The 20,348-nt window shown below is 43.7% G+C and overlaps 1 protein-coding gene across 4 annotated transcripts in view; it reads right to left on the bottom strand.

The window, feature by feature from the left end:
• ZNF236 (zinc finger protein 236) overlaps nucleotides 1-20,348 on the bottom strand; it is a 147,868-nt gene that overhangs the window by 4,958 nt on the left and 122,562 nt on the right. For 3 of the 4 annotated variants that reach the window (XM_019014241.4, XM_063699320.1, XM_019014242.4), the window contains 4 exons: nucleotides 17,333-17,464; nucleotides 8,789-8,986; nucleotides 5,154-5,283; nucleotides 4,114-4,290 (listed from right to left, as the gene is read on the bottom strand). In XM_019014241.4, coding sequence (XP_018869786.3) covers nucleotides 4,114-4,290; nucleotides 5,154-5,283; nucleotides 8,789-8,986; nucleotides 17,333-17,464 — 637 coding nt within the window. The remainder of the gene's footprint in view (nucleotides 1-4,113; nucleotides 4,291-5,153; nucleotides 5,284-8,788; nucleotides 8,987-17,332; nucleotides 17,465-20,348) is intronic. The other variant, XM_055368266.2, reaches the window with a different exon arrangement.

The raw sequence follows: 20,348 nt of genomic DNA, 5'->3' as shown, positions 1-20,348 counted from the left end.
ATTTGGGGGAATAATCGAGGAAAACTTCCCTGGCCTTGCTAGAGACCTAGACATCCAAATACAAGAAGCACAAAGAACACCTGGGAAATTCACTGCAAAAATATCATTGCTTAGTCGCACTGTCATCAGCAACAGCAGCTAAAAAAGACAGAGGGACATTATATAATGATAAAAGGCGTTGTCCAACAGGAAAATGCCACAATCCTAAACATACATGCACCTAACACTGGAGCTCCCAAATTTATAAAACAATTACTAATAGATCTAAGAAATGAGATAGACAGTAACATAATAATAGTGGGAGACTTCAATACTCCACTGACAGCACTAGACAGGTCATCAAGACAGAAAGTCAAAAAAGAAAAAATGGATTTAAACTATACCTTGGAACAAAAGGACTTAATAGATATATACCTAACATTCCATCCAACAACTGCAGAATATACATTATATTTAACAGCAGATGGAACTTTCTCCAAGACAGACCATATGATAGGTCACAAAATAGGCCTCAATAAATTTAAGAAAATTGAAATTATATCAAGCTCTCTCTCAGACCACAGTGGAATAAAACTGCAAATAAATTCCAAAAGGAACCTTCAAAACCATGCAAATACACGAAAATTCAATAACCTGCTCCTGAATGATCATTGGGTGAAAAATGAAATCAAGATAGAAATTAAAAAATTATTCGAACTGAACAACAATAGTGACATAACCTATCATAACCTCTGGGATACAGCAAAGGCAGTGCTAGGAGGAAAGTTCGTAGCCCTAAATGTCTACATCAAGCCTGAAAGAGCACACACAGACAATCTAAGGTCACACCTCAAGGAACTAGAGAAACAAGAACAAACCAAAACCAAACTCAGCAGAAGAAAGGAAATAACCAAGATCAGAGCAGAACTAAATGAAATTGAAACAAACAAAGATAACTGAAACAAAAAGCTGGTTCTCTGAAAACACAAATAAAATTGATAGACCACTAGCAAGATTAACCAAGAAGAGAGGAAATCCAAATAAGCTCAATAAGAAGCGAAATGGGAGCTATCACAACTGACACCACAGAAATATAAAAGATCATTCAAGGCTACTATGAACACCTTTACACACATAAACTAGAAAACCTAGAAAGATGGATAAATTCCTGGAAAGATACAACCCTCCTAGCTTAAATCAGGAAGAATTAGATACCCTGATCAGACCAATAACAAGCAGCAAGATTGAAATAGTAATTTAAAAATTACCAACAAAACAAAGTCCACAACCAGATGGATTCACAGCAGAATTCTACCAGGCATTCAAAGGAGAATTGGTACCAATCCTTTTGACACTATTCCACAAGACAGAGAAAAAGAGAACCCTCCCTAAATCATTCTATGGAGCCAGTATCACCCAAAACCAAAACCAAGACAGGACATAACCAAAAACAAAACTACAGACCATTATCCCTGATGAACATAGACGCTAAAATCCTTAACAAAATACTAGCTAACCGAATCCAACACATATCAAAAAGATACTCCACCATATGATCAAGTGGGTTTCATACCAGGGATGCAGGAATGGTTTAACATATGCAAGTCGATAAATGTGATACACCACATAAACAGAATTAAAAACAAAAACCACATGATCATTTCTACAGATGCAGAAAAAACATCAGACAAAATCCAGCATCACTTTATGATTAAAACTCCCAGGAAAATCGGCATACAAGGGACATACCTCAATAATAAAAGCCATCTATGACAAACCCACAGCCAACATAATATCGAATGATGAAAAGTTAAAAGCTTTCCCTCTGAGAACTGAAACAAGACAAAGATGCCCACTGTCACTACTCCTCTTCAACATAGCAGTGGAAGTCCTAGCCAGAGCAATCAGAAAAGAGAAGGAAATCAAGAGCATCCAAATCAGTAAAGAGGAAGTCAAACTATCGCTGTTTGCTGATGATATGATTGTTTACCTAGAAAACCCAAAAGACTCTTCCAGAAAGCTCCTAGAACTGATGAAAGAATTCAGCAAACTTTCCAGATAAAAAATTGATGTAAAGAAATCAGTAGCTCTTCTATACACCAACAGCAACCAAGCTGAGAATCAAATCAAGGAGTCAACCCCTTTTACAATAGCTGGAAAAAACAAAACAAAAACAAACAAACAAAAAAAACCTTAGGAATACACCTAACCAAGGAGGTAAAAGACCTCCACAAGGAAAACTACAAAACACTGCTGAAAGAAATCACAGATGACCCAAACAAATGCAAACACATCCCATGCTCACGGTTGGGTAGAATCAATATTGTGAAAACGGCCATACTGCCAAAAGCAATCTACAAATTCATCGCAATTCCCATCAAAATACCAACATCATTCTTCACACAATTAGAAAAAACAATTCTAAAATTGATATGGAATCAAAAAAGAGCTCACATAGCCAAAGTAAGACTAAGCAAAAAGAACAAATCTGGAGGCATCACATTACCTGATTTCAAACTATACTATAAGGTCATAGTCACCAAAACAGCATGGTACTGGTATAAAAATAGGCATACAGACCAATGGAACTGAATAGAGAACCCAGAAATAAACCCAAATACTTATAGCCAACTGATCCTCAATAAGGAAAACAAAAACATAAAATGGGGAAAGGACACCCTTTTCAACAAACAGTGCTGGGATAATTGGCTAGCCACACGTTAGGAGAATGAAACTGGATCTTCATGTCTCATCTTATACAAAAATCAACTCAAGATGGATTAAAAAAACTAAGACCTGAAACTATAAAAATTCTAGAAGATAAAATTGGAAAAACCCTTCTAGACATTGGCTTCGGCAAGGACCAAGAGCACAAAAGTGAATGCAATAAAAACAAAGATAAATAGCTGGGACTTCATTACACTAAAGAGCTTTTTTATGGCAAAAGGAACAGTCAGCAGACTAAACAGACAACCCACAGAGTGGGAGAAAATCTTCACTATCTATACATCTGACAAAGGACTAATATCCAGAATCTACAACGAATTCAAACTAATCAGTAAGAAAAAAAACAAACAAACCCATCAAAAAGTGAGCTAAGGACATGAATAGACAATTCTCAAAAGAAGATATATAAATGGCCAGCAAACGTATGAAAAAATGCTCAACATCACTAATGATCAGGAAAATGCAAATCAAAACCACAATGTGATACCATTTTACTCGCACAAGAATGGCCATAATCAAAAAATAAAAAAAAAATAGTACATGCTAGCATGGATGTGGTGAACAGGGAACACTTCCACACTGCTAGTGGGAATGTAAACTAGTACAGCCACTATGGAAAACAGTGTAGAGATTCCTTAAAGAACTAAAAATAGAACTACCATTTGATCCAGCAGTCCCACTACTGGGTATCTCTACCCAGAGGAAAATAAGTAGAATCTTTTTCATTGTATGAAAAAGACACTTGCACACGCATGTTTATGGCAGCACAATTCGCAACTGCAAAAACAGGGAACCAAACCAAATGTCCATAAATCAACGAGTGGATAAAGAAACTGTGGTATTTATATACATAAATACACACACACACACACACACATACACACATATACACACAATGGAATACTACTCAGCCATAAAAAGGAATGAATTAATAGCATTTGCAACCACCTGGATGAAATTGAAGGCCATTATTCTAAGTGAAGTAACACAGGAATGGAAAACCAAACATCGCATGTTCTCACTCATAAGTGGGAGCTAAGCTATGAGGATGCAAAGGCATAAGAATGACACAATGGACTTTGGGGACTCGGGGGGAAAGAATGGGAAGGGGGTGAGGGATAAAAGACTATAAATAGGGTGCAGTGTACACTGCTCAGGTGATGGGTGCACCAAAATCTTACAAATCACCACTACAGAACTTACTCATGTAACCAAACACTATCTGTTCCCCAATAACCTATGGAAATAAAAAAATAAAATAAAGCACAAGCTTCCAGTCCACACAACTGAGGCTGTACCACGTGCAATGCAAAATCACTGTGTGAACTAAAGGAAACAATGTATGCGAAACACAGGGTGCCTCGCAGGCCACCGAACAGCATGCACTCCCGGGTGCAGCATTCTCACCAGCATAGCTGTGCGCCCGCCTCATGTGCAGCTTCATGTTGCTCTTCTGCGTGAAGCCCATGACGCAGTAGGCACACTTGTAGGGCCGCTCCCCCGTGTGCTTCTTCATGTGCACCTGCAGCGCACTCTTCTGGTTGAAGGCTTTCTCACAAAGCGTGCAATGGAACGGCCGCTCCCCTGTACAGAAAATGGCATATGTCAATGTCTCTAAGAAAAGTATAGTGGATGCCTGGGCTCTACCCTGAGGTATGAACAAGAGGGACTGAATGTTCCTGTTTTCTTTTAGGCTTTCAGCCTGGCTGTCATCTGAACAAAGGGCTGGAGGAGCCATAGGGAGACCAGAGGGAGCCTGGCCAGGTCCTAACGACCCCCAGCAGATGGGGCGGAGGGATCAGAGAGCCATGGAAGGGCCACGGTGGATGCAGCCTGTGGAACCCCAGGCCCACAGTGAGTCGTCAGATGATCACAACAGAAATGAGCCCCGGGATGATGTCCTGTTAGGGCAGGGTGGAGACAGAAGGGCTGACACGAGCTATCATGTACCAGTCAAGAGGCAGAAGATGGAAGAGCTTGTTTCTTTGTTCTGTGTGTTTTTTTTCTCTAAGACAAAAGGTTTGAGCAGACTTAGGTGGTGTAGGAAAAGCCAGCAGAGAAAAAAAGTTTTAAGACAGAAGAGGAAGATTAAAAATTAAGTTCCCGGTGACACTGAGGACATGGGACCCAGGCACTGGGGGCCGCCTGTTTGCTCCAGCAGAAGGGAAGGAGGGACGTGACATGGTCAACATCCCAGACACGGCACGGGAGGCTTGCCTGATGCTTCTGTTTCATATGGTCATAATGTAAGCAGCAAAATCTTCCACGTGAAAAGTTAGTTATGACGATAAATAGGTCAAAACTCAGGGGAAATGGAACATGTGGACCTTGCTTTATAAATAAAGCATTCCATCGCTCGTGAATATTGCACAGGTGGAATTATGTTTTCTCACCCATGATGTCTACTTCAAAGAGTAAGGAAACAAAAGCACGTCCTTCCCCGTTACCTGTGTGTATGCGGCTGTGGCGCTCCAGCTGGCTTGGTTTGGCAAACGCCTTCTCACAAGTGTCACATTTAAATACTCTTGGCTTCTGGGAGCTCAAAGAGGGGCCGGCCTGGTGTGTCTGCATGTGCTCCTGGGAGACAACACACAGAAACCAAGAAACGAGATCAAAACAGCTTTCGAGACTAGAAACAAGAGGAAGCAAATCACTGCAAAGTTCAAGTCAGTGGCAAGGACAAAATCAAAGGCTAATCTGTGATTTGTGTTCTTAAGGACTTCAATCCATTGGTAGTGACAACAGAGTGACAACACTGGGGCTTCTCGGGGAGACTCCGGTCCCCATCTGAGCTTTACTGCCTGCTAGCTATATGGCTTGGCCACATCTGTGTCCCAAATAGGGGTAGAAATATCTCCTTCATCACCTTTAACCGAGCCCAAGGGCGTCAAGCCATGAGCCTAGTGCAGGAGTCCAGGTGAGCTCTCTCCGTTGGCTGTGGGGGATCCTGTCCCCGTTTCACACACGAGTCCACCCATATGTCGTGGCCTGAGGCCACCCATAGGTTGTGGCCTGAGGCCCTGCAGCACCCAGCTGGGACACGTTCAGTGACTCTCACCCACAAGTCCTCACGGAATGCCCATGATTCTGAAGTGCGTTCTCCCGGTGATACGACAGAGGCTTCTAAAGCCAAGAGGAAACTGTTCCCTTCTCCTGTTGTGATTGGCAACTTGCCAGAGATACTGCATTCACGTGACCGCAAATTTCTCAAAGATCTGATAGCTGCTGCCCTTGCAGGCACCTGAGGATGTGCAATGTGGTTATTTTCCAAAATTGCAGAAGCATAATAATTATCCTAATAGAATCCCAGTCTTTAGAGCTAACCTCTACCCTGTAAGGCAGGAGTCAGGGAAAAGTACACGTTTCCTGTGTGTGTTCCATGTGACCGCCTGTGTTCCAGCTGCGTATGTCGCACTGCTCAAGGCCCAGCACAGTCTGGGAGGTGGGTGTAATGAAAGCAGCAGGGTGGGAAAAACAAACTCGGGAGGTGAGTGGGGGAGCCTTCCCAGCACTGCAGACCAGGCAGAGCCAGGACTGCAGGTGAGGCCTGACCAGTGACACCACCACCCCTGATGACACCAATCACCATCAACAGCTAGAGTGCATTCCTCCCCCACTCCGTCTGGGGTTCCCACCCGGTCTGTGTTGGATGTAACTGCGGTCACACTGAGCGCTAAGCTTCCTGAGGATGGAGCCGCCTGTTTCTGGGACCACCTTCTGTGCATACAGCAGGCACTCACTGTTTGCTAAGCTGAAAGGAGGACAGAGAGTCCACGGGGGAACAGACTGTCCAGTGGGCTGAAAGGAAAGCTTTTATAACCTTGGCTTCTGTTTCTCTGACCTCCAGAGAAATTTCCTGCGGTGGGAACAGTGCACGCGGCTGCCACTCTATGCTGATGACTTTAAAAGAAATACCGACGAGCTGCACTCCTCGAAGGGTGCAGTTAGGCTTACCCTGCGGCAGAGGTTACGTAAACCTAGTTCTCCCTAGAAAGTGCTCTCTGAGACAATGGCAAATGTTCCTCAAGAAAGAATTTCATCATCAAGTAAGTTTGCGATCAGCTGTAGTTAATACCGTTCTTACTGCAACACACCTGTCGGCCTGGCTCTGCTACAAGCGACAAGTGAGGTGTGAATTTCTAAGAAGGGGCAGTGTTGTGCCCTGAAGTTGGTGGGGACTCAGCAGAGCCTCCCAACATGGCCGTCAGCTCACTGCACCAGAGGACGCTAATGCAGCCCTGGGGCAGGGAGATTCATCAGAAGGTTTCAAAAGAAAGAATCCTGCTGATAGTTTATTTTGCTGTGCAGAAGCTCTTAAGTTTAACTGGATCCCATTTATCAACTTTGGCTTGTGTTGCAATTGCTTTTGGTGTCTTCGTCATGACATCTTTGCTGTTCCTCTGTCCAGAATGGTATTGTCTAGGTTGTCTTCCAGGGTTTTTAGAGTTGTGGGTTTTACATTTCAGTCTTCAATCCATCTTGAAACAGAAAACCAAATACCACATGTTCTCACTGATAAGTGGGAGCTAAATGGTGAGAACACATGGACCCGTACAGAGGAGCAAATCACACACACTGGGGCCTCCTTGAGGGAGGAGGGAGAGGAGCAGGAAAAATTATTGGCTACTTAGCTTAGTACCAGGGTGATGAAATAATCTGTACAACAATCCCCTGTGACCTGAGTTTACCTGTATAACAAACCCTGCACATGCACCTCCGAACCTAAAGTGAAAGTAAAAGAAATTTAAAAATAAAAAAGAACCCAAGCAGCCAAGCGACAGGCTCCCTTCAGGACAGAGAGGGAGGACAGAGGGTCTCGGGGCTCACCAGCCCCTGGAGGGACCTGGGAGAGGAGCCACCGCAAGCGCCACAGGTGGGGCCCTGGGCTTCCCGGCCCGGACAGGGCCGTCACTGCTGACACCACTGGCCTGCAATACATCCAAAGCCCATGTGCTCTACTCCACACTCCAAAAAAGCCATCCTGGTCACAGGGATCCAAGGATTCCAGTTCCTGGGACAGGAATTCCTCCTTGAGTAGGACTCTCCCTTCTTCTAGTCCTACACTCATTAAAAGACAACAGACACACAAAGGCCAAAAACAATCCCCGCCCCCCCCAACATACACAGGAACCCCAAGGGTCCAGCCATCTTAGTGCAGCTTTCCTTCCCGGCCAGCGTGGCACGCCTCTGCCCTCTGCGTGGCCTGGCCATGGCTGGTCAGAAATTTCGCAGGCTATCCCTCACTTGGAATTTGTCTGTTTTTCTCATGTTACGGGGTTTTTGGGAAAAGTGCCATTTTCATCCCACACTGCCAAGGACAGAAGCAGTCTTGATGTGTGGGTGCTGATGCTGGCCACGGCCGCTGGGCTGGAGTGGTGCTGGCTAGGCATCCGTGCTGCACGCTCCTCTGTGTTCCACCCCTTCCACACCCCATTCCCTCCACACGGAAGACGGCGCCCTGGGCTGGATATCAGAGCACCCTGCTGGAATTCTGCCTCCTGCCCACTGTAGCACAGCACCCTCTGTGGGGATGTCCCAGAACTCATCCTCTGCTTCCCACATGCGGGCACTCAGGTCTCCACTGTGCAATGATGGCTCTGCTGCAGTGGAAAGCGTGGGCAGCTAAACCTTGGGAGGCTGGAGGGGCATCTTCAGGGCTGGTCCCCAGGGTGAGCACACATGCGTTTGTTAGGGCCGCCCAATGCCCCTACAGAAAGTCCTACCAAGTCACAGTCTCACTAGCAATTACGTGAGCGAGCCTCTGTTTCTCCACAGCCTCAACAACAGGTGCTGACAGACTTTTACATTTTTGCCAGTCTGACAAGGGAGAGAGGGCATTTCAATGTTATTTCAGTTTGTCTTGCAAATTGATTGTGAGTTGCAGGTGAACATGCAATTCATCTGTACAGCAAGCAGACCTCTTACAACCGGAACAATACATCTACATCTAGTGACCTTTTCCTCAAAAACCGGCCTTTTCCTCAAAAACACATGCCAGATTCCCAGCCGGTGTTAAATCTTGGACTCTGCATCTCTAGCCGCCTGGGGGGCACACAGCTGTGCCCCGGCACAGTGGGCCTACCTTGAGGTGCGTGGCGCGCTTGAAGGCCTTCCTGCACACGGGGCAGCCGTGGATGCGCTCCCGGCCATGCACCTCCTTGCTGTGGTGCATGAGCACCGCCGCCGATGAGAAGGCGCGGTCACACTCCAGGCACTGGTGCGCCCGGCCCTCCTTCTCTGGCTGGTTGCCCGGGGCCAGGTTCCCAGAGACGCCAGCTACCTGGAAAGAGCCAGAAATTGTGACTTTCCACTCACTTGGCTTGATTTGTGCAGTTTGTGAACTGACACACACCGTGGTGATAAGAGGGACATTCCTAGCACGGACACGCCAAGCCCACACTGCATGTCCTATCATCAGGATAATTTAGCCAGAGGCGCCTTCCACACAATATGAGACCAGAATGCACACTGTGTCCTGCAAGATTGAGACCACACAACAGCGGCTAAGGAATGAGCTCTGGCGCCGCACTGACGAGGTGCAAATTCCAGCTCCAACGTGACTATCCGGGCTACTCTGGGCTAAGTACTTAACCAGTCCGTGGTCGCGTCCTCATGGGAGAACACCTGCCTACCAAGGGCTGCATATGGCAAGCATTCACTAAATGCTCACTACTGGTAGTAGCTTTAGATAAACAATTCTTAACAACAAAAAGTGTTTCTAGCTTTTAATGGAATTAAACCATTTTTTCCAAACCGTGGATCACAACCAATTAGGTTTTCAAATCATCTTAATGGGATGCCGCCACCACTTGAAAAAATCATTTTCAAAATTTTTGAAAAAATTTTTTGAGATGGAGTCTTGCTCTCTTGCCCAGGCTGGAGTTCAGTGGCACAATCGCAGCTCAGGACAGCCTCAAACTCCTGGGCTCAAGCAATCCTCCCACCCCAGCCCTCCCGCACGCCTGCGTCCACAGGTACGCACCACCTCACCATCATGCCCAGCTAACTTTTTTACTTTTTTGTAGAGACAGGGTCTCCCTATGTTGCCTAGGTTGGTCTTAGAACTCCTGAACTCAAAGGATCCTCCTGCCTCAGTCTCCCAAGTGCTGGGATTACAGGTGTGAGACACTGTACCTGGCTGACTCAGCTTTTATAAACAACAGATTCCAGTTTTGCAAATTTCTATGTGATGGCTTAACAAAACAATTATAAAGAAAATTAATGAGATCTGTCCACATTTTTATTATTCCTAATTTATCAAATACTTTTTCATTAATTCTGGAATATAAGAAATAAGTAAACATTAAAGAAAAATACTTAAACAACAAAAAAGATTTATACAGGGTGCTATATTATTAATCTGTGCTATAATTTAAAAAATGGAATGGGGAAAAAAAGGAACAAAGGAAAAGATCAGAAAAGACATTGCAGCCACGTGAGCTGTGCAGGGACTGGTGTCATTCTAGAATATGACACCTGTGTGTCAGGTGTCTGTCTACACGTATCTGTAGGTGTTATTCTAGAATATGACACCTGTGTCAGGTGTGTGAGTTTACACGTGAGTATCTGCAGGTGTTATTCTAGAATATGACACCTGTGTCAGGTGTGTGTCTACAGGTGAGTATCTATAGGTGTTATTCTACAATATGACACCTGTGTCGGGTGTGTGTCTACAGGTGAATATCTGTGAGTGTAAAGAAAAATGACAGAAACACATGCCTGTTGAGGTCACTGCATAAAATATATTCCATGTGAGTCAAAAAAGTCTGAAAAGCACAGGAATAAATGACACTAAAGGCTGGTTGTGTAACTGCAGATAAATGCATGCTGAAGAACATCAACTCAAACAAAAACCTGTAGTTATGGAGCGACCTAATGTCCTCCATCAGTATTACGAAGCATCTATCAGTAGTCATGGCAATGAACACACAGAAAATTGTTTCTGAACCAAATATTTTACTCATGAGATGTGAGAATTCAATATCTGGTCCACATCATTCAAGGAAAGACAAACAAACACACGAAACTTTAAAAACTATTTCTGTAAAATATTTTTCAGCATAATCGCATCAGAAGCAAAGCTTCTGAATCATTGCTACTACTGTGAAACAAATCTCCAATGTTCTGCTGAATTTCATAACTACATATCTAGAGACTGAATTATATTAATAGAATCTTGCTAAAATCATACTTGCCCAAAGGAGAAGGGGAAATCGGTTACAGAATGAGTGTGAGATGATTTTTAAGCCTGAGGCATAAACTTGGCCACAGCTAGAAATAATGTGCTTCCCACAGCAGGTTATTCTGCATGGGGGTGGGAGGGTAGGAGCGTGTATGTCCACCCCCTCCCAAGCATGAGGAGTGTGGCTGTTGGGAAGCAGAAGAAGGAGGAAAGCGGCCTCTCCATCCACCTCCTAATGAGCCCGGAAAGAACGGGCGTGGATCCAACATCCTCTGCGTCCAGCGGCCGGCACTGGCAGGAACTTAAATGTTTGCTGAACTGAAACAAGGTCAATATTTCAAAGAAATGCTGCCCACAACACACACCTGGGCACATGATCACCCTTCTGACCCCAAACCTCCCTCTAAAAACCTGCCCCTTACTAAAAAGTTCCCAGCTGAGACCAGCTGATCTCAAGTAACAGGAAATCCAGGTGTAAATGCTCAGAACGATATTCTTCTATTCAGACATGAAGAGTGAGATAAGACAGATCTGGATTCAAACGCCAGCTCTGTCTCTATTGGCAGGGTGACTTTAAGTTATTCAAAGCTACCCTTAAATGATAGAATCCTTGTGAGTAAAACGGGGCCGTGACACTTAGACACCTCACAGGCTGTGGGAAGGGCTCGGCTACATAAGACCACATGCCTAGTGGGAGCCTGGCCTTAGGCACCTGGCCAGCAAGTGTCGGCTCTTTTCTCCTGCAAAACCAGTTTCAAAAGAAGGCCATGGCCCCTTAAGCAGTGAGTGAAGGAAGAAAGGCAGTTTGCTGCAGCGGCTCCCCTCTGATTTAATAGCTTGAAGTTGCTAACAAAGTTAGGTCAGGTCTCTTGATCCTTATGGGAAGGGTCAGGCAGAAATTAGTTCATTCGTTTTTGTAAAGACAGGCTGAGTAAGGGGGCAGTCTGTCAATGGCTCTCTTAGGATAAAGACGTTTTTCCATTGTGAGTACACATCTTGTCAGATCAGTATGGATTTCTCTTCAGATGAACCATGAAGAAAAAGATTTTTAAAAAGCAAAGGTTGTTGCTCTAGGGACTTCACCAGAGAGCGAAGTGAGCCCCAGGCCGTAGTAGCTGCTCCAACGCCACCAGCAGGGTCCTTACCTGAGCGCTTACTTTGGACCAGAACCTGTGCTCTGTGCCAGGGAACATTACATGCCCAATCTCTGACCACTGTGAGGTAGTCCTAACTACACCCCTGTTTGGGGGTTTGGGTTTTGTTTTGTTTTGTTTTTTTGTTTTCTTTGAAACACCAACTTGCTCTGTTACCCAGGTTGGAGTACAGTGGTGATCATAGCTCACTGCAGTCTCGAACTCCTGGGCTCAAGCAGTCCTCCTGCCTCAGCCTCCCAAAGTGCTGGGATTACAGGTGTGAGCTACTGTGCCTGGCCACCTCTGTCTTAAAAACAGGCCATCACACAGATGTAGGATTGCCTGAGGGCTCCTGGCCAGAAAGCACAGGAACAGGGATGCACAGACATCACCAGAGGCTACAGCCAGCACTCCCAGCCACTCTGTCGTGGGTTCAGATAAACCCAGGGTGCTTCAAATGGTCCCAGCTTCCTCCCAGAAGCACAGGCCAGAGCAGACCCAGGCATGTGTCTCAAGTCCCTGGTCAGAGCCCAGGTCAGAGCCTGGAAGCGTCAAAGTGCATTCCATCTGTGACAAGAAAGCATTAGGATGAAATTAGACCGTGATTAAAACCAATTAATGTTGGCAAACAGTGCTACAACCTAACAAGGGAAATTTACAGAAAACATCTAAGAGAATTTCTCTTACTAATTATAGGCATACCTTGTTTTCATTGAACTTTGCTTTTTTTGTCCTCCATAGATATCCTGTCGTTTTTATAAATTGAAAGTTTGTGGCGAGGCTGCTTCGAGCAAGTCTACTGGTGCCATTTTGCCAACGGCACATGCTCACTTCGTGTGTGTGTCACATTTTGGTAATTCTCTCAATATTTCAAACTTTTTCATTACAGCGTATCTATTACAGTGATCTGTGATTAGCGATCTTTGATGTTACTATTGTAATTGTGTTGAGGCACCACAAACCCCGCCCACATAAAATGGCAAACTTAACCTATAAATGTTTGTGTCTGACTGCTTCACCAACTGGCCATCCCACCTCTCCTTGGGCCTCCCTATTCTCTGAGACACAACAATACTAAAATGAGGCCAATTAATGATCCCACAATGCCTGTAAGTGTTCAAGTGAAACGAAGAGTCACACATCCCTCACTTCAAAACCTAGAAATGATTAAGCTTAATGAGGAAGGCATGCAGAGAGCTGAGACAGGCTGAAAGCTCAGCCTCTTGTGTCAAACTATTAGCCAACTTGTGAAATGAAGCAAAGGTTCTTGAAGGAAATTAAAAGTGTTATCCAGTGAGCCCATGAATGATAAGAAAGTGAAACTGCACTGTTGCTGATAAGCAGAAAGTTTTAATGGCCTAGACAGATCAAAACAGCCACAACCCTCGCTTAAGCCAAAGCCTAATCCAGAGCAAGACTCTAACTCTCTTCCATGTTATGAAGGCCGAGAGGTGAGGAAGCTGCAGAAGAAAAGCTGGAAACTAGCAGAGGTCGATCCATGAGAACTAAGGAAAGAAGCCACCTCCATAACATAGCAGTGCAAGGTGAAGCAGCAAGTGTTGCTGGAGAAGCTGCAGCAAGTTCTCCAGAACATCTAGCCAAGAGCATCGATGAAGGTCACTCCATTAAACAACAGATTTTCAGTGTAAACAGAACAGCTTTATAGTGGAAGAAGATGGCTCTAGGACTTTCATAGCTACAGAAAAGTCAGTGTCTGGCTTCAAAGGACAGGCTGACTCTCTTGTGAGGGGCTAGTGCAGCTAGTGACTTTAAGTTGAAGCCAATGCTCATTTACCATTCCAAAAATCCTAAGGCCCTTAAGAATGATGCTAAATCCATTCTTTCTGTGCTCTACAAATGAAACAATAAAGCCTGAATGACAGCACGTCTGTTTACAGCATGATTTACTGAATATTTTAAGCCCACTGCTGAGACCTACTGGTCAGAAAAAATGATTCCTTTCAAAATATTCCTGCTCATTGACAATGCACCTGGTCACCCAAGAGCTGTGATGGAGATGTACAAAGAGATGAATGTTGCTTTCATGTCTGCTAACATGACATCCACACTGTAGCCCATGGATCAAGGAGTAATTTCAACTTTCAAGTCTTACTAAGAAATACATCTCATAAGGCTGTAGCCGACATAGATAGTGATTCCTACGATGGATCTGGGCAAAGTAAAGTGAAAATCTGTGGAAAGGATTCACCACTCTATATGCCATTAAGAACATTTGTGATTCATGGGAGGAAGTCAAAATATCAACATTAACAGGAGTTTGGAAGAAGTTGATTCCAGCCCTCATGGATGACTTTGAGAGGTTCAAGACTTCAGCAGAAGTAACTACAGATGTGGAGGAATGGGCAACAGAATTAGAAATGGAGCCTGAAGATGACTGAATTGCTGCAATCTCATGGTATATATAACTCAGCAGATAAGGATCTCATGGTATATATAACTGAGCAGATAAGGATCTCATGGTATATATAACTGAGCAGATAGGGATCTAAAGGTATATATAACTTGAGCAGACAAGGAGTTGCTTCTTATGGACGAGCAAAGAAAGCAGTTACTTGAGACGGAATCTACTCCTGGTGATGATGCGGTGAACATTGTTGAAATTACAACAAAAGATTTAAAAGATTACAGAAACTTAGTAAAGCAGCAGTGGGCTTTGAGAGATGGACTCCAATTTTGAAAAAGGTTCTACTTTGCGTAAAATGCTATCAAACATCATTGCATGCTATGGGGAAATCTTTCTTGAAAGGAAGAATCAACGCAGCAAACTTCACTGTTGTCTTATTTTAAGAAATAAAATAAGGGGTGGTCACGGCCACCCCAAACTTCAACAACCACCACTTTGATCAGTCAGCAGCCATCAACATCAAGGCAAGACCCTCAACCAGCAAAAAGATTACAACTCACTGAAGGCTAAGGTGATCGTTAGCATTTTTAGCAATAAGGTATTTTTAAATTAAGGTATGTACATTTAAAAAAAACGTAATGCTAGTCAGGCACAGTGGCTCACGCCTGTAATCCCAGCACTGTGGGAGGCTGAGGTAGGCGATCACTTGAGCTCAGGAGTTTGAGACCAGCCTGGCAACATGGCAAAATCCCATCTCTACTAAAAATACAAAAATTAGCCAGGTGTGGTGGTGCACACCTGTGATTCCAGCTACTTGGGAGGCTGAGGCAGGAGAATCACTTGAACCCAGGAGGCGGAGGTTGCAGTGAGCTGAGATTGCACCACTGCACTCTAGCCTGGGCAACAGAGCAAGACTCTGTCTCAAAAAAAAAAAAAAGAGAAATAATGCTGCTGCACACTATTATTACAGTATAGTATAAACATCATATGCCCTGGGAAACCAGAAAACTAAATCATAATGTTAATGTATGACTTTGTTGTGATAATCGCTTTATTGCAGTGCTCTAGAACTGAATGCATGTTATCTCTGAGGTATGCCTGTATTCACTCATACAGATTGGTTATCTACCTCATTTTTATATCTAATCTGCCAATTTTTAAAAAAATTACAAGCTAGACCAAGTTTTAATATTTGGTTTCTCTCATTTCCATCTAATGGAATATGGAAGTTAAAACAGAATATATCACTTCAGTGGGGACATTTCAAACTAATCTTAACATAGGATTACTCTACAAACATTATTCTTCTACCTATATTAAACCAAATGCTAAAATCATAATGTTAAAAAATAGCAAAGTAGTTTCATTTACTAGTCACATAAAATATAGGAATTAGGTAAGGTGTGCCTTGGAACTGATTTAGGAACTCTGAAACATACCAGACTAATAAGGTTTCACTACAAAAGCATCATGAGAAAGAGAGCTTAAAAATATGACCAAGCTGCCAATGCTTTTTCTGTCTCAATGAATGTGTGTGGTCAACAGTTACCTCACCAGGCCTGAGGTGCTCAAACCCTGCACACTCCACAGTGCCCTTGATCAGCTCCCGAGCATCACCCGTAAGCCCCTGGGACATCCTGCTATTAGTAGGTAACAGTGTATTTCATACCCAGAACCTTGGGCAATGCCACATAGTTTGTGCTGATGATGTGACTTATGGTGAAGGCCTGTTTTTGTTTCATCTGGGGACCTGGACCACTGCATCCGTTTGACCTGGAGGGGCAGGGGCCTGGAGACCGCATAGCTAAGCCCAGCCACGCGGGCACTCCATGGCCACATGACTGATTGTAAAACAATTCTGGATACCAGAGCTTAGCTGAGCTTCCCAAGTGGGCGACACTTGGCAGGCGGTGTCACACAACTTTCCTGGGAGAATCAGCAGTGTCCGTGTGACCTCACTGGAGCAGACACTGGGAAGCTCGTGCCTGGGTTCTCTGGACTCCACCCCACGTGCCTTTTCCTTCCGCTGGTTCTCACCTGCACCCTTCCATTGTAACCACAAGTATAAACCACAACCACCAGTAGATCAGATTTTTCTGAATCCAGTGAGACCTTGTAGTGAATCGTCAAACCTGAGGGCAGTCTTGGGTACCCCAGACACAAATGTGCTAAAGTTATACAAACTGAAATTCAGTGAGACAGCTCTGGTTACTCAGGTCAAACTGCAGGACATCCCCAGTGCTCGTTATATCTCATCTCTTTGTGAAAAAGCCCTTGTTCTACAGAAAAACCGGTAAGTCATTATTTTGAAAACTCATTTGCTAAAAATGTTTAATGCTTCCTAAATTCAGAGATTATTCATCATCTGTGCTTTAATTCTGACCCTGGAAACTTTTAAGGAAAGAGATTTTAGACTCTTCCATATTTAGACTATTGCTTACTAAATATTTTGGCTCCCAAAAACATGTATTTTAAGAAAAAAGACTAGCCAAATGACAGATCTTGAACACACGTGCGCACACACACACGTATATGAAAATGTATATGACACTTAACAGAATCTGCAAAGGTGTTACTAGAAAACCTGCAGAAAGAACTAAGTGCAAGTGGCTGGATATGTGAAGTCTGATCAGCAGACAAATATAATAAGATATTAATAAATTTAAAATTAGATTTACATATCACTGTGGCTACATCTAATTCTGTGGTATTAAAACCTCACTCCCTAGGAAACAAATCACAAAACGAATGAGATATCGTACCCGTCATTCAACACACGCCCCCGCAGGGCCTATGTCCACTCAGGATTCAGCTGGGGACACCTCAGAAGTCAGCCCCAGCCACCTGGGTCACACAGCATGCCCATAACCCTCTACCACCATCCCTTCTGAATCTTTATGTTTTTAAAAGCGACAAAAGCTCTGTGAATGAAGGAATATCCTGTACCTGGTAGGCTATTTCTTCACAAGCAGCAGACGCTGACTGTGGCGTGTGGCTCACTAGTATGACTTGCGGCGAGCCTGCTCCACCCTGGCCCGAGAGAGAGGGATCCGTGAGGAGTGCCGGGAACTGCTGACCCTGGCAAAAGATTAGTACTATTTCAGAAGTTGTAACTTTAGCAAAACAAGCAATAATTTAAAAGATCTTTTATGGTGCAGCTACCTTGGAAAACAAGCTGGTAGCTCCTCAAAAAGTGAACCTTGGAGTCACCATGTAACCCAGCAACCCAAGAGAAGTGAAAACAGAGTCCGCTCAAAGCCTTGTACAGAAATGTCCACAGGAGAATTACCCATAGCCAAAAAATGGAAACAGCCCAAATGCCCATCAACCGATAAATGCACAAATGAAAATGTGGTATAAGGGAATATTGTTCAGTAATAAGAAGGTACAAAGTTCTGGTACATGCTACAGCATGGAGGAGCCTTGGAAATACTCTAAGGAATGAAAAAAGCCAGTCACAAAAGACCACACGGATGATCACATTTCTATGAAATACCCAGAACGGATGCATCTACGGAGACAGGAAGTAGACTGGCAGTTGCCAGGGGCAGAGGTGAGGGTGGGCCGGGGGTCGGGGGAACATGGAGTGATGGCTCATGGCTCCACGTTTCTTTAAGGGCTGATGAAACGTTCTAAAATTAGACCATGGTGATGGTTGTACAACTCTGTAAATACACTGAAAACCATTCAATTGTATACTTTAAATAATTAGGTGAACTTATATAAATTACATCTCAGAGTCTCTACATGTGTGTATATTTAAAAAACACTTATTTGCTTAGAAACACATATACAATTTTGCTATGCTATAGAAAACTACTTAAGTCTTCTTACCAGCCCAGCACACCTCTAGCTATGAGAGCAGATCTGAGAGAATACGAGAGAACGAGAAAGGTAGGGTGGTATGGGGCACAAGAGCAGAGAGGAAGCTGCAGCTTAAAGGGTCTGAATATCTACTGCAAATTTATAGAAATAATTCAGCATGCAACTTGAACTGCTGTAATCAGCACTGATTCTAAACATATTTTACACACAGTTAAAACCGTGGCTGACCACAGGAAGCATGGCTGATGTTCTTGGCTCCTGTTCTTTAAGGTGAGGGGTGTTTCTCAATGTTTTAGGGAACTACACAAGCTGAGCCCCCAAAAGGAAATTAAGAATTGAAGAGGGGATGCTATATTAGTCCGTTTTCACGCTGCTGATAAAGACATGCCCTTGACTGGGCAATTTACAAAAGAAAGAGGTTTAATTGGACTGACAGTTCCATGTGGCTGGGGAAGCCTCATGATCATGGTGGAAGGCATGAAGGAGCAAGTCACATCTTACATGGATGGCAGCAAACAGAGGAGAGCTTGTGCAGGGAAACTCCCCTTTTTATAACCATCAGATCTCATGAGACTTATTCACTATCATGAGAACAGCAAGGGAAAGACTTGCCCCCATGAATGAATTACCTCCCACCAGGTTTCTCCCACAACACATGGGAATTCAAGATGAGATCTGGGTGGGGACACGGCCAAACTATATCAGACACAGTGGAGGAAAAATAGGACTGAGATGGCATTTTTAAAAACTTCCTCCATCAGAGAATTTTAGGTTCACTTCTTAAGGGAAAGAGTGGCAGGTAGCAAAATAGAAGCCAAAAACATACAGTCATCATCAGGGATTCCAGAGAAAGAGAGCTTCTAACTTGATTTGGGTTCCTTACTTCCCATATGCAGCTTTTTAAAAAAGCAAAATTAGGCTATTTTAGGTATCTCCATATATCAGCCTAATTTTTTACATAAACATGATCTAAATTGAAAAGTTCTTTTTCTTTTTTTGGAGATAAAGTCTTGCGCTGTCACCCAGGCTGGAGTGCAGTGGCTTAATCTCAGCTCACTGCAACCTCTGCCTCCCGGGTTCAAGTGATTCTTGTGCCTCAGCCTCCCAAGTAGCTGGGATTACAGGCATGCGCCACATGTGTGGCTAATTTTTGTATTCTTAGTAGAGATGGGGGTTTCACTATGTTCGCCAGGCTAGTCTCGAACTCCTGACCTCAGGAGATCCACCCACCTTGGCCTCCCAAAGTGCTGGGATTACAGGTGTGAGCCACTGCACCTGAAGTTCCTATCTATACTAACAAAGCTTCAGGTTCCCTACCTCCCTACATAGAGAAGTTGATTGAATATTGCTATTTTCAAATACCGGTGAATGCTATACTTTTTTGTGACATGTCTGTTGACAGCTGCTGCCACCACCCTTATCAGACTACCCAATTTGAAAAACTGTATTAATCAACCTGGACTTACTAATTCACATTTGTTTTATTAATCAAAGACCAAAAAAACTGCTGGTCAGAAATTCTGATGCACATAAGAACCAATTGGCTCAATAAATTAATATATTCCCAAACTAAAGGTAAGATATTTGAGAGTCTTAGCTTGTATAGGTATATCAAGGGAAAAATTACAACTTCTTGTTGTTTTGAAATAGCAAAATTACAGAAATAAAGAACAGAGTGGCAGATGTCAGGGTTAAGAGGGTCTTGAAGTCATTATAAAAAGCAACATGAGGGGTCCTTGAGATGATGGAAATATTCTGTATCTTGGCTTATCAATGATAACAACTGTTTGTGATATTATACTACAGTTCTGCAACATGCTCCTGTTGGGCACAACTGGGTAAGTGTATGTGGAATCTCTCTGTACTATTTTTTAAAAATTGCCCATGAGTCTACAATTATCTCAAAATAAAAACTTAAATTAAAAAAACTTGAATACAATGTAATTTATTAGCTTATCATTTGTGTTTCAATTGCAAACCTTAATTAAGTATTCTTTTTTTTTTGAGACAGAGTCGTGCTCTGTTACCCAGGCTAGAGTGCAATGGCACAATCTCAGCTCACTGCAACCTCCACCTCCTGAGTTCAAGCGATTCTCCTGCCTCAGACTCCCAAGTAGCTGGGATTACAGGCACATGC

Source organism: Gorilla gorilla, chromosome 17, assembly GCF_029281585.2.
Source record: "Gorilla gorilla gorilla isolate KB3781 chromosome 17, NHGRI_mGorGor1-v2.1_pri, whole genome shotgun sequence".
NCBI lineage: Eukaryota > Metazoa > Chordata > Mammalia > Primates > Hominidae > Gorilla > Gorilla gorilla.
Note: the sequence above shows the minus strand (reverse complement) of the source record. Positions and strands in the feature narration are given on the sequence as shown.